Source organism: Cololabis saira, chromosome 10 (assembly GCF_033807715.1).
Source record: "Cololabis saira isolate AMF1-May2022 chromosome 10, fColSai1.1, whole genome shotgun sequence".
In the NCBI taxonomy this organism is placed as follows: Eukaryota; Metazoa; Chordata; class Actinopteri; order Beloniformes; family Belonidae; genus Cololabis; species Cololabis saira.
The window spans coordinates 25,842,721-25,855,994 of record NC_084596.1 but is presented as its reverse complement, the minus strand read 5'-3'; the positions used below and the strand labels follow the sequence as shown (position 1 = coordinate 25,855,994).

Genomic DNA, 13,274 nt, shown 5'->3' with positions numbered 1-13,274 from the left:
ATGCCTAAACTGCTGAAGGCTCCGGCCAAGGAACCGGCTGCAAATCCTTCCTGTGAATATTCTGATTAATTATTCACTTCATATGATTTCTATTTAATGCATTTGACTCTGCACTCTTGTATATAATCAAGCCAACTTCACTGAATCCAAAGCAAGTGTGTGGTTTTGTTGGGTTCGATACATATTTTCAAACCATTTATTCAATACAATTTATTAAAATGATCCAACATTGGAGACTAGAACTCTGTGAGGGAGAGTCTGGAGTTGGGACCTCACTTCCTTTTTTACCTTCATATTTTTAATAAACAAAACTGCCAAAATCGTCCTTTTTGTTGTCGCGATTCAGTAACCATGCAATTTAAAAAGAAAAACGTAATACATAGCATTTAATTTGACTCGTATGTATTTTTAGACTTTAATATAATTGTCAATACATTCGTTTAGTGCAATACATCTAACATCAACATGTACATCAATGATCTCAAAAAGTTAGAACCTTTAATATCTTGAAATAAACGTAGGAAACAAAGGTCTTAAATGGAGATATTTAGTTTTGAACCATTGACCCGTGTAAACACAGCGATGTCCTGTGAAAAACAAACTTGTTGCATCTTCACTTAACACATGGCATACAGACTCCATGACAGCGATTGCTTTAACTTATGATAGCACAATCGAGTCATAAATTATACACGTCAACATACTAACTCAGATTATATATCTGAATAAAAAACAAACATCACTCAAACTTCCTGAAGTATAACAGCTTGTTTAATATGCTACATTAAAGTTTTGTTTACCCCTTAATTGCATAAATTAATCCATTTATACAAGCCTGATAGAAGAGGACTATGACACCAGGTTCTTCACCATGTATGATTGAGGTATGCTACTGTGCAGCTGCGAGGTGTTTATGACTCTCTGATGCACGTGTGATCAATGTTAGGGCTGTAGTTAGGGCTTGGGTTGGAAGCCTGCCTGCTCCGTGGGTCAAGATGACCGATGGTAGGTGATGTGCAAATGCTGAGTTAATGGCTGGTTGTCTGTTGCCATGGAAACTGTCTGCTCCAGCCGGCCGTCTGGTAGAAGCTTGAACACTCGACAAATCTGAATGATGCGAAAGAGCATGCAAGGTCACTGACACGCTTAATCATTTTGATGCAGAGGTCAAGTCATGTTTAGGTGGACTAAGGCAAAAGATCAGTTTTACCTGCTTTACATGAGGCTCCTTAGCAAAAGAGATTCGGTCCAGCTTGTGTGTCTGCAAGTTCAGCTGCTGCCCTGTAAGCTCGCCCTCCTCAATCTCCACCAAACCTGCAAAAGACAAAGCAACTCAAACCATGTAAAGTGTATTTAAAAAAATAATAAATTAATGAATTTATGTGTGCTTGATTCCTCTCTTCCAGTTTTAGTTCTTCTTTATCACCCAAATATTTTTGTTGTAACCATTACAAGTTACTTGTGTCATGTGTGATCTTTTGGATTATTCTACACTTATTTTTTTCAAAAGATGTTTAAAAAAATACTCTTATCACATCTTTAACTGGTGATACTGTTGGTATTAGAAACAACTGGGTTTCCAGCAGCAAGAGGTTTACCTGAGTTCTGTGCAATGATGAATGCCACTCTGTTGGTTCCCTGCTGCATTCGAATGAAACCACATTCTCTGTGCATGGGCTTATTAGACTCTGCATGAAAGGCATTGAACCTGTCAAATAAAATCAGTATTAGAGGGGAATCAGCTGCAGACTACTGGTATCTCCCAAACACAGAAACGTCAGGTGAGAGACTGCTGAAGTAATAGCCTACATGAAGTTGATGACTGGTTGCCCCACGTGGCTGAAATGCAACTTCTCTGTGTAGTGGAACGGTTTTATGGAGGGGAAGGTGCCCTCTCCAGGTCGGTCACTCTCCCAGGCACCCAGGAGCCATTCCAGGGAGAGGATGGCTGGGTTCAACTCCACTGATGCTAAAAGAAAGAAAGAAATAATATTACTTTAATTAGTGCACTTGTTGTTAATTATACTGCTGGGAGTCACCTTCTTTCTGGAGATGTCGCTGCTACTGTGCATGTTTGTAAATAAAGTGAGTGTGGCAGCTCAGACTGATGCTGCATTCAAAGTGATACATATTGTTTCCAGATCTGACCTTGTGAAAGTGCCACAGAAAAATGTACCAGAAAAGCACCAGGATACTCATTCAGACATGACACCGACACATTAAACTGTTGTACAATTACTGGAAAACACTAGTAGTCTAAAAGCGGTTATAGTACAATTTATTTATGATATTACATGTATACGCATTCTGTTCTGTTCCCTGGTTTTGCCTTATCTAAGTTACTGTTTAGAGGTTTGGGGAAATACGTATAAAAGTTCACTGCAACCACTATTCATACTGCAGAAAAGAGCCATAAGGATAATTCATAAGGGTGGTTTTCGTGAAACACACCAATTCCTTATTCTTCAATTCTAAAATAATCAGATTTTTTGACATAGTGGAATTCCAAACCGCACAATACATGTATAAAGCTAGGAACAACTCATTACCATCTCACTTACAGGAAATGTTTTATGACAGAGAGGGGAGGTATAATTTAAGGTGTTCTCGCAGAACACGAACAACTATGAAAAGATTTTCTATATCCGTCAGTGGAGTTAAACTATGGAACAGAATGGATTCAGAATTAAAACAATGTCCAAACATTAACCCAGTTTAAAAACAAATACAAAAACATGATTTTCACAAGGTACAAAGAGGAAGGGGTTTAGCGGCTTTTAGGGACCTGCAGATAACACTATTGGGTGAATTTGTTTATATTTATGTACAGAAATGGGCAGCTAATTATATGTGTATGTATGCATGTGTATATATATATATATATATATATATACATATACATATATATATATATATATATATATATATATATATATATATATATACTGTATATATATGTGTAGGTATGTATGGGTATGTATATATATATATATATGTGTGTGTGTGTGTGTGTGTGTGTGTGTGTGTGTGTGTGTGTAAGTAGATATATACATAGATATAGAGCAGGTGCAGTTAATAGAGACAGTATAAGTATATTTATATAAATATTTATATGGGCATGTGTGTACAAATATACACAAATATTCAACCATGTGTATGTATGTATAGGCATGTGTGTGAGTATAATTACAGTATATAATAATAATAATAATAATAATAATAATAATAATAATAATAATAATAATAATAATAATACTGTTATTTAGCAGTGTGAGTACAGTGTGTGAGTATTTATAAATACGGGTTAAATGATTAGTGAATGGGGGTAGGATTAAATGTATTTACACTTCTTCCTACTCCTTTTTTTGCACATGTAAATTAAGTTATCAAGTGCTAAACGATGAAATTCTTTGTTTGGTTGTTTTGTTTTCTTAAACTTCTCTCGAAGTGTTGTTTTTTTTTTTTTACATGTACAAAAATAAAATAAATCAAATCAAATCAAAATATCAAGTGCAGGGGGAAAACAAAAGAGAACACAAAACATACCAGTAACATGAGGACCACACGTAAAAGCATCAAACCAGTTTTTGTGAGCATTGTAACAAAGAAAATGAGAAAGGAATAGCTTAGGATGTGAGCAAGACCAGATACTATATCTGCAGCCATGAGGAAGACGTCTGACAAAATAGTACACTGTAGTGATTAAACTACTCCAAAAGATGGCAGTAAAGCAACACTGAGAATGTCAGTGGGGCCAACAGCACCAATGTTGCGTTCGCGTTACACTAGAATGTGCAGGGAATCTCCTCTCACCAAACAGTACACGAAAGAAAAGAAGAAAAAAAGTAAGATGAGGGTATTTCAGTATTGTATGTGATTCCTGAAAAATTGCAATGTAGAGAATATTGAAAATGTTTTTTTTTTGCATTCTATATTTTGACCAAATAATGTATCATAAGATCTAATTATATTTTTCTTTTTGATTAGTTAACTGCATTACAATTTAATTTAATTAACTATCGATAACCAATTAGAAATTAGCAAAGCATTAATACAGGTAGATGTCGAGGCAGTAGGATTACCGCATTCAAAGTGAGCTCGAAAATGTTCCTCTTTGAAATTCCTACTGCAAGGAACCCAAACGCAACGCAAGGTCACAGAATAGGAAACACGGAGACCCCACATCATTCAAAACGAAAATCCTGCACGGATTAAAAAAGGTTAACCTACCATTATGACTGAAAGGGCACGCCATTAATTAAGCTGGTTGCAGGAGAGCCAGTAGATAAAGTGTGAAGACGCTCAACAATCACAATGTCAAAGTGGACTGCAACATACGATACGCTGTGACGAAACTCAATCGATAGCCCCCATGGCCGTAGGGAATCCTGGGAAATGTAGTTGACGCATTCACACAGTCACACTTGCTAAATGAAAACCTTCAAATAAAGGTAGAAGGCATAAACAGGCAAAAGAGTAATTTAGTAACACATCTGCTTACTGGGGGAAGAGAATGCATAAATAAAGGATTCAAATTGAGGTTTAAATGTGTTTTTTAATATAAAAAAATCTAATGTTTATATCTTAAATATAAGGCACCTATGAAGCTACATCTAATTATTTAGAAGCAAACAAAGATGAGAATATTCAATCAAGATAATATAAAACCAGTTACTTTATCCAGGTCTGATCTTTTCTGGAGCTATTGATGCAAGACTTGAAAATATTAAGCCTATCTAATTAAGGCGGCACATTCAATTCTTGAAAAAGGAGTTAATAATATGAAACCTCTACTCAAATTATTGGAATTTTGTGACTCACCTAAAGGTAACAGCTTAATTCTTTAACTATATTTCTGTAAAGTGTTTAATTCTGAACTATTCATTTTGGAAGCGCTGTGTTACTTTGGATTTGGATATGTCAATATAATTCCTATGTTGTACAATGGGATTTGTACCCTGACGCTGTATTCTGTTTATAATAGTTGCAAAGCTTTTATCTATATTTGCTGAAAATAGAAAAGAGTTACTGCAATGGGAAGTCGAATTTAAAAAGTTAGCTCGGAGGAGGATAATATTTCATTTAAAAGAATCACCTTGATTTGCAGTTGATCAACCAATTTTCAGAACGTCAATTTTAAAGATTGAATAAAAAGGTGTGGAATTGATAAATGATAAGTACTCCTTTTCAAAATCATGGGGGGTCTGCTCCATGGAGCCTATCCCAGCCCTCTTCTGATGACATGCAAGGGTTCACCCTGGACATATTGGTAGTCCATATTTATTTTTCCATGTATAAATAAATTTCACATTTTTAACTGTTTTAACTAAATCCCCTAAATCCCCCCCCCCTTTTTTTTTACTATTCTGTGAAACATTACCGACACTATAACTGATTAGAAACAAAAATCTGTGAACATGAAATACTAGAAATCAAAAGTGATTTGGTCAGTTAGTCATTTTAAGGAGGAGGAACCTATGTTAAACCCCATTAAATATGGTTCAAGACAATCATTGAATTTTCCTTTGAGAATTAATATATAAAGTATTTTGAGTTTGAATCAAACACTAACTAAAGTATTCACTCATTTTCAGTAATGTAATGGAAAAAGCTTTTTCATCTTCTCTCAGACGAATGGGTGACGTCTCATCAGTGGCTCCACTGATTAAACCTTTTTCAGTAACAAATGTAACCGGTTTTCAAAGATATACCTTTGAACTGAATGGTTCCCAAACCAAATTAAATGAAAATCCTCTAATAAGGACTTAAATATTGAAGAAAATAAGAATAAGAAAGAGCTCATCTCATATCTGCCAACTCTCCCTAAAATTCAAAGAAACTCACTTAAAATCTTAAATGAGATTTATCCAACAATTGTGTCTCTTAAAGAAACAAAAAGGTTGAACTATTCCTTATAATGCTATAATGTTATTTGGGACTTTTAAAACATTCCATAAAAACAGATCTTTTAAGACCAAACTAATCCACTGGAACAGTGAGCTACTAAATTATGGAGGATTTTTTGTGCCAAAATTAAATAAATAAATACATCATTAATTAATTAAAATGGGAATTAAATATATCATTAATTAATTAAATGTGTCATTAATTAATTAAAATTAGAATTAAATATGTCATTAATTAATTAAAATACAATTCATATTAAGTAAAAATATATATTTATTATTTCAGCATTTAATTAATTAATGACACATTTAATTAATGATTTTGTGTTGCTGAATCATGAAATGTAAATGTAAAACTGTCAGTTTCACTCGTCAAACTCAGTGGGCGGATTCCAAACACCTCATTGGTTCCCCTGCACATCAAGTCAAGATGGGAAAGTGCAGAAATAACTCCAACGACTTCGAGCAGTTCCTCTGCTTTACACGCTACATGCTCGGGGTCAGCAGGTCCGGCTTCCACATACTCTGCAAGGTCGAAGATATCGCTCACCAACTCTCTACAAAGTTCACGAAAATCCTCCAAACTCACAGCTGTCATGTTTAGAAAGTCCAAAGCAGTGGATTCCACTAGATTTGCGTTAGCCCCGCCCACTGAGTTTGACGAGTGAAACTGACAGTTTTACATTTACATTTCATGATTCAGCAACACGAAATCATTAATTAAATGTGTCATTAATTAATTAAATGCAGTTTTACATTTCATGATTCTCACGCAACACGAAATCATGTCATTAATTAATTAAATGCTGAAATAATAAATATATATTTTTACTTAAAATGAATTGTATTTTAATTAATTAATGACATATTTAATTCTAATTTTAATTAATTAATGACACATTTAATTAATTAATGATATATTTAATTCCCATTTTAATTAATTAATTATGTATTTATTTATTTAATTTTGGCACAAAAAATCCTCCATACTAAATCACTAATTGTGTAAGATGATAAAGCCATAAATCTGTTTTTGTAGTTTAAAATTGCTTTTCTTTTTTAGCTAGACATTTTTAGGTTAAAAGGGATTCTGCTCAATATCTTGAGATGAGTTTGTGTTGAAAGATTATAAAATCTCTGAATGGTCGAGGGCCAAAATAAATCTCTCTGGTCCATCATGAACCAACCAGAACCCTCAGGTTGTCAGGATCACTCTAGTTTCTGTACCCAGAGTAAGAACCAAACAGGTGAGGCAGCGTTAAGCTTTTATGCTCCCCACCTATATCTGTCACACACATCCTACCTGCTTTTTTGCACTGTTTTTTCGCACTACTTTTATTTTCATTCCAATGTATATACTGTCTATATTTCGTAATTATATTTGTTACTTTTTTACTTTTCTACCCCTCCCCTGCATGTGTGTTAAGTGTACTGCTGCTGAACAAAGTGAGTTTCCCCATTGAGAGAGAAATAAAGGATAATCTGATATAATCTAATCTAACCTGAGGAACAAACTCCCAGAATGCATCAGGGCTGCTGAATATCTCAGTTACTTTAAATCAAGATTGAAAACCTTTCTCTATTACTGCTGCATTTCAGTAATCCACCATATTGCACTACAACCTTTATTTCTTGCACATCATTTGTTTAATTCTTTTTAACTGATGTCTATCTGGGATTAATTACTGCTTTTAAACTCTTTTTTTTCTTTTGTTCTATTTTGTTTCATTTTATTGCTTTTTTGTTTAAACTTAAATCATGCTTTTTATTTCTACTATGTGTTGTTTTAATGTCTCTGTAAAGCACTTTGAATCACCTTATTGTTGAATTGTGCTATACAAATAAACTTGTCTTGACATTGTTTGTATTATTTTGGCCAAAGAAAGGAGCAAAAATAAAGGTAGCAGGTAAAAAGAATGAACAGTTTTACTGTAATTTCCCATTTGTTCCTATACATTTAGGTAAAACAAATGTGCGATGAAATAAAAACAAACAAACCAAAAAAAAAACTATTGACATTATATATGACTTTAGCATGAGTCATATGAAAATATCAGCATCTTTATTTTCAAACTTAACCAAAATGCCAGCAGCAAAGAGTATAGGGGAATTATTGGAATTTGTGCACCATTTCAACTGTCTTGGATGTAAATGCACAAAATGTTCAACTTTATTCCATGAGGAATGAGTAAAAGAAAGTCAGTGCTGGGAACATGAGTTCTTAAGCCTTTCTCTTTTTGCAGTTTTTGAGAGCATCTGCCAAGGCATGAAGTGCCATGTCAGCATTGGTCTTCTCACAGTTGTATCCCATTAATCCGATCCTCATCACCTAAGTAAAAGAGAGGGGAAAACACAATTAATTAAAAATAGTCTGCAGTGACTCAACAAAAGGATTCAGAAAACCTCCTGCCACCGCCTGTTCAGGCACCGGATTGATGACTGATTGATATCAGGGATGGCCAGTAAAAAACTACTAAATTACTTTCTGAGACGAGATGACACAGTCGAGATAAAGATAGCTGCTGTAACAATGAGATTATAATGTGTATATAATGTGTTTCCTAGTTGTACTGTACATAATCTCTGGTCAGATATATTTATACCTGAATTAGGCATTTCTCTGGAATATTGTCCACAACCAACTAAATATACAAAACGATTTCTTTTTCATTTCCAGTATTTTTACCAGTATTTTTATAAACATAGAGAGTGTGTTTTTCAGAAGGAAATTTTGTATCTTATTCAAAACTATGTTTTCCATCATTGATCAAAATCAAACCTGCATATTTATTTAGTCTGATTCCAGGATATAAATCATTTAAATTTTCTTTTAGACTGCTTATAAAAGAAATATATAAACCAGAAAGTATTGCTCTTTCAGTGGATTTTTTAATTTAAAAAAATCCTCACCCAACCAGCTACCACAGATGTGATTTATTGAACGGGACAACACTGTCAAAGCATGTGTGTTCAAGGCTGAAGTATCAACATGAACTAACCATGCCAATGGAGGCACCCAGTCCGCCTGTCATCTCCATGTGGTGGTGTTTCATTATGTATGCCAGCAGTTCCCGCCAGTCGTAGCCTTCAGGTATGGCGATGGTGGTAACAGAGGGAAGCCTCAAATCCTGCAGGTTACATGCCACAAAATCACCACAGTCACAATACAACAAAGAACCAAAACATGATCCATAGTATGAAATACTGTCCACTTTGTTTTATTATTATTTTTTTAATCTTATATAGCATCAGACATTTATTTTTTCTTCTCTAAATCTACCTTACCCTTTCAGGGATAAAGAGCTTAAGGCCAAGATCCTCCAGTCCTCTGTACAGGTAGGCAGCTACCTCTTTGTGCTTCCTCCAAGACTCTTCCAGCCCCTAGAGGGAGACAAAATTGGTGTTTTTACACGCACTGTCAATAGTACAAATTCAAAAGCACCAATAAAAAGGCAAGAATTAAAAACAGTTATCTGATGAGATTAGTGCTGATTGTTACGCTGGACTTAACACAGTTTTGATATGAATGACAGGACTGATAAGCCTCATTTAAGACATCAATTAGAGAAATGTTGCTTTTTTTGTATTTGATTCTAAAAGTTACCATCATAAGAGGTATGTCCGCACATGCACTTTCAATAATTTACTTCATTATTTGAAGATAGAATAATAGAAATACAGAAGTCAGCGCCTTGATGGCAAGCTATAAATTACCTATGGATGGATTGACGATGATATGCACGTGTTTAGGTACATTTTTATGTTTGAAAAGTATCAAACCTCCACACTCTGAAAATTTATTTTTACCAGTAAAGCAATGAAGTAATGATGTGTATTTATGATCCAACTCACTCCTATTTAGGTTAACTTTTTAATCAGTGAAGTGGCTAAATGTGCAAACATGGTGGAAAACCTCCTTACCTTCTCAGCAAGAATTGCCAGACTTTCCCTCAGGGCAAAAAATCCAGATACAGGGCCGGTATGGTGATATCTAAAACCCAGAGACCACACAATTAGGTTATAATATGCATAGTATGCATAATCATTATAATATCAAACAATAATATCAACAATAAATAATTGAAAAGTTTGGGCTATTGTGAACATTTTTAAAACAATGAAATCTCCAAAAAATGTAACCTGATTATTTTAAAATCTTTTACCAGATTGTCCAAAGTGACAACAACAGTTTTGTTTGGTTGACAGGAAGTGACAACAATCAACTCTTAATCTACAGTAGACTTACAATCTGGCTGGTTGACCGTCACAACCCCAATAGTTGGACAGATGTCCCATGTCAAAAAGGTAGGATACTGGTTTTGTTTTCCTGTTAAACATCTTCTCGCTGCGTGGGGAAAAAGGGAAATTGTATGAACTTTGACTGTTTTTGGTTTCTTGTTGGAAAAGCAGATGTGTAACCGTTACCAGCACACACTCCTTTCTTACCATGCTCTCCCATTAAAGGAGATGGGTGCTGTACCAGGAGGTGCATTCAGGGCCTTTTGAGAACCACTGTACAGGATGTCAATATCTTGGAACAAAAGAAGACATGGCATTAAATAACAGGCTGAGGAAGTAGCAGAGGAGATCAATATGTTTCTCATGGCATTACTTTGTTTGTCCATAAAAATTGGTGCTGCTCCAAGTGAGGCAACTGTGTCGACTAGGAAGAGGCAGTTATGTCTGTAGGAGAAAGGACATCAGGTAGTCAGAAATATGACATTATGTGTTTTGGCTTAATTTGTGCATGGTGGAAGGCTTACTTTCTGCAGATGTCTCCAATGCCATCTACAGGGTGACAGAGACCAGCTGAGGACTCCCCATGTGTGAGGAAAAACAACACAGGCTTGTATTTTTCTATGGCCTATAGAAGAAGATAAGATGCAAATCAATCACCAACTGTGTTCTTAAGGAAATTAATTGAAAAAACTTTAACCGCTCGTTATTGTTATAGTTTGTCCTTAGGAAAAATTACATTGCTGTTATGTCTTTATCAAAAACAAAACAAGTTCTGATATAGTTAGATCTGATGGAGTTGCCAACCTGTTCTATTTCTGTATTGGAGTAATATCCTCCAGGTGATTTTACAATCTTGTGTACCTTTGCACCTACAAGCAAGAAAAAAACAACAACCCAATAAGTCACAGGAAACATTTTTTCTTAAATAAAACAAAAGGTGAATAGTGGAAGCAATTACGTTCATTCTCTTTTGAGAACCTGGAAGTTCGTGCAAAAACTACACGTAAACGTACCCATCCTTTCTGCTATTTCTGCCACGCGCTCTCCCCAGATGCCGTTGACGGCCACCAGGACGCTCTCGCCGGGCTCCACCGTGTTGAACACAGCGCACTCCATGGCTGCGTGGCCGGAACCGCTCATAGCTATAGTCATGTTGTTTTCTGTCTGGAAGATGTACCGGATCCCTTTCTTGATGTCGTTCATGATCTATGAGACACGTTTAAAAAAAAAAAAGGCCCGTTAGGTATGATTTCTGATTACTGGCGAGTGGATGGAGCGGTCCAGGCGCTGCGCCACAGGCGCGCTCCTCGCTCCCAACGGACAGTCAAGCTGTAAACTGTGCGTAATTGCGCACACTGGCTTTGAGACATTTGCGCAAAACAAAGTCATCGTTTGTTAAATATAAAGAACAGTTTCCAACTTAAGAAAGAGAGTCTTCATCTCTCCAAATACATCTGTGTTATAATTTTAAACTAATATTGACAAGCCTTTTGTGCGTCTTTAAAGCTCAGTTATCTACTTTTTTTTAGTAGCCTACTTTAATAAAACTTTTCTTTTCCTTTTCTTTTCTTTTCTTTTCTTTTCTTTTCTTTTCTTTTCTTTTCTTTTCTTTTCTTTTCTTTTCTTTTCTTTTCTCTTTCTCTTACACTAAATCAAAAAGTCCCCCAAAAAGTCTATTAAGTTTGGTTTCCAGATCATTTACCTCATACATTTCTGGGTGCAAGTGACCAATTATGGGCTTGGCCTGTGCCGCTAAGACGCGTGGAGGAACGTTGGAAGGTCCGGGTCCGAACAGGTAACGGTAAGGTGCTTCTAGTGGTCGGAGCATGCATGCCGGCGGAGGGATGGTCACGGAGGACATGGAGCGGTCCAGGCGCTGCGCCACAGGCGCGCTCCGCGCGGCCAGCGGACAGTCGAGCGCCGCTGCAGCCTGCTGGGCAAACAACCCGCTCCGGCTGAACAAAGCCCGCTGCATCACGGCTGCTGTTCTGGTTCCCTATAGAGCCTGCAGGGAGTGAAGCCACCTCAGACAGCTGGGCAGAGAATGAGCCGGACTTTGTGTTTGGGTGAAAATTTAAAACAAACAGGGGTTTGACCGAGTGGGCAAGACTGTGTGCGTCATTTGACGCAGCAAGGTCATAGTAAAAGAAGGGGAGGCCTATGTTTAATATGGATTTTATTCACAATGTATTATCTCTATTAAATTCAGAAAATAGCTACTTCATGTTCTGAATCTATAAGTAAACATCAATCAATGCATCTGACAGCATCTCAAGGTTCTCAGGTTAGAAAAATGTGGTAAAAACTAAAGATATTTATTTTTCTTTCTATACTTTTTTAAGAGTGAGGTGTTTGTTTTGATTATCCCAGCTCCATGCAGTATTTCAATTGTATTAACTTAAGAGAAATACAAATCCAAGTTCAAGTGCACCCAAGTGTCTGTTACAGTTCAGACACAACAGGACTGGTTTTAGCGACAACTTTCTGGTTTGGATCTACAGTACTTGACTCTTGAACTGTGTGAAAAGCTAAGCTCCTGCACTTAGCAGCTTGGAACCGGTTAACGTTGGTTTGTTTGAGTGAGTTTGTTGATCTTGTGTGTTCCTTCAGCCCCAGCAGCCTTTGGGTTGTAAAGAGGAGTCTCCTTTCAATGAGCCAATCTGCTCTCAGAAAAAGAACAGGGGCCGGCAATATTGTAGCCAGGGACTCTACAACCCATATAAAGGCACAAACATACACCAAAAGACACTAGTTCCGTTTTCACTGGGTAGTCTAAAATCAATTCTATGTTCTTACTTTTCAAACTTGGGGGTTAAATTATATGATGGTTTATTTAAGGGGGAAACTGTCATCACACCTGACATTTTCCAATATTGCGAATTGTTTGTTGGGGAAAAAATGCTTTCTTCTGCCGAAGCGTCGTACACAAACAATTACATAGAACATTTGCTATCAAGTAAAACATAGATGTAGTGCAGATCAGAGGGTGTTTTGCTTCACTGCATTTTTAGTGGGAACTATATCAGAGCTGTTATGTAATTACAGGGTCAGAAAAATGAGGCTGGGTAAATAATTATACCGATGGCAAATAAGAGAGATTTGCCATCACTGACTAAACATTTAAATACT

At 36.0% G+C, this 13,274-nt stretch overlaps 2 protein-coding genes across 2 annotated transcripts; both read right to left on the bottom strand.

Annotated features, from left to right (window-relative positions):
• Positions 1 to 385: 385 nt before the first annotated feature.
• Positions 386 to 4,415, bottom strand: thap4 (THAP domain containing 4). The gene is made up of 5 exons (XM_061732284.1): positions 4,231 to 4,415; positions 1,810 to 1,969; positions 1,599 to 1,708; positions 1,211 to 1,314; positions 386 to 1,107 (listed from the first exon to the last, which is right to left on the bottom strand). Exons 1-5 carry the CDS (start codon positions 4,253 to 4,255, stop codon positions 991 to 993), a joined length of 516 nt encoding a protein of 171 aa, XP_061588268.1. The 5' UTR covers positions 4,256 to 4,415; the 3' UTR covers positions 386 to 990.
• A 3,392-nt stretch (positions 4,416 to 7,807) lies between these two features.
• agxtb (alanine--glyoxylate and serine--pyruvate aminotransferase b) lies at positions 7,808 to 12,191 on the bottom strand. The gene is made up of 11 exons (XM_061732282.1): positions 11,848 to 12,191; positions 11,159 to 11,351; positions 10,950 to 11,014; positions 10,670 to 10,770; positions 10,519 to 10,589; positions 10,353 to 10,437; positions 10,153 to 10,251; positions 9,828 to 9,897; positions 9,192 to 9,287; positions 8,906 to 9,034; positions 7,808 to 8,235 (listed from the first exon to the last, which is right to left on the bottom strand). The coding sequence occupies exons 1-11, from the start codon at positions 12,118 to 12,120 to the stop codon at positions 8,128 to 8,130; spliced, it is 1,290 nt and encodes a 429-aa protein (XP_061588266.1). The 5' UTR covers positions 12,121 to 12,191; the 3' UTR covers positions 7,808 to 8,127.
• Between the last annotated feature and the right edge of the window lie 1,083 nt (positions 12,192 to 13,274).

Coding starts and splice junctions, on each gene's coding strand:
- agxtb (XM_061732282.1), bottom strand. CDS start 12,120: ATGCAGCGGGCTTTGTTCAGCCGGAGCGGGTTGTTTGCCCAGCAGGCT. Junction 10,252..10,352: donor TCCTTTAATGGGAGAGCATG/GTAAGAAAGGAG, acceptor TTCCCCACGCAG/CGAGAAGATGTTTAACAGGA. Junction 9,898..10,152: donor GACGGTCAACCAGCCAGATT/GTAAGTCTACTG, acceptor TCTGGGTTTTAG/ATATCACCATACCGGCCCTG.
- thap4 (XM_061732284.1), bottom strand. CDS start 4,255: ATGGCGTGCCCTTTCAGTCATAATG. Junction 1,970..4,230: donor GTGCCCTTTCAGTCATAATG/GTAGGTTAACCT, acceptor TCTTTCTTTTAG/CATCAGTGGAGTTGAACCCA. Junction 1,315..1,598: donor CATCATTGCACAGAACTCAG/GTAAACCTCTTG, acceptor TGTCTTTTGCAG/GTTTGGTGGAGATTGAGGAG.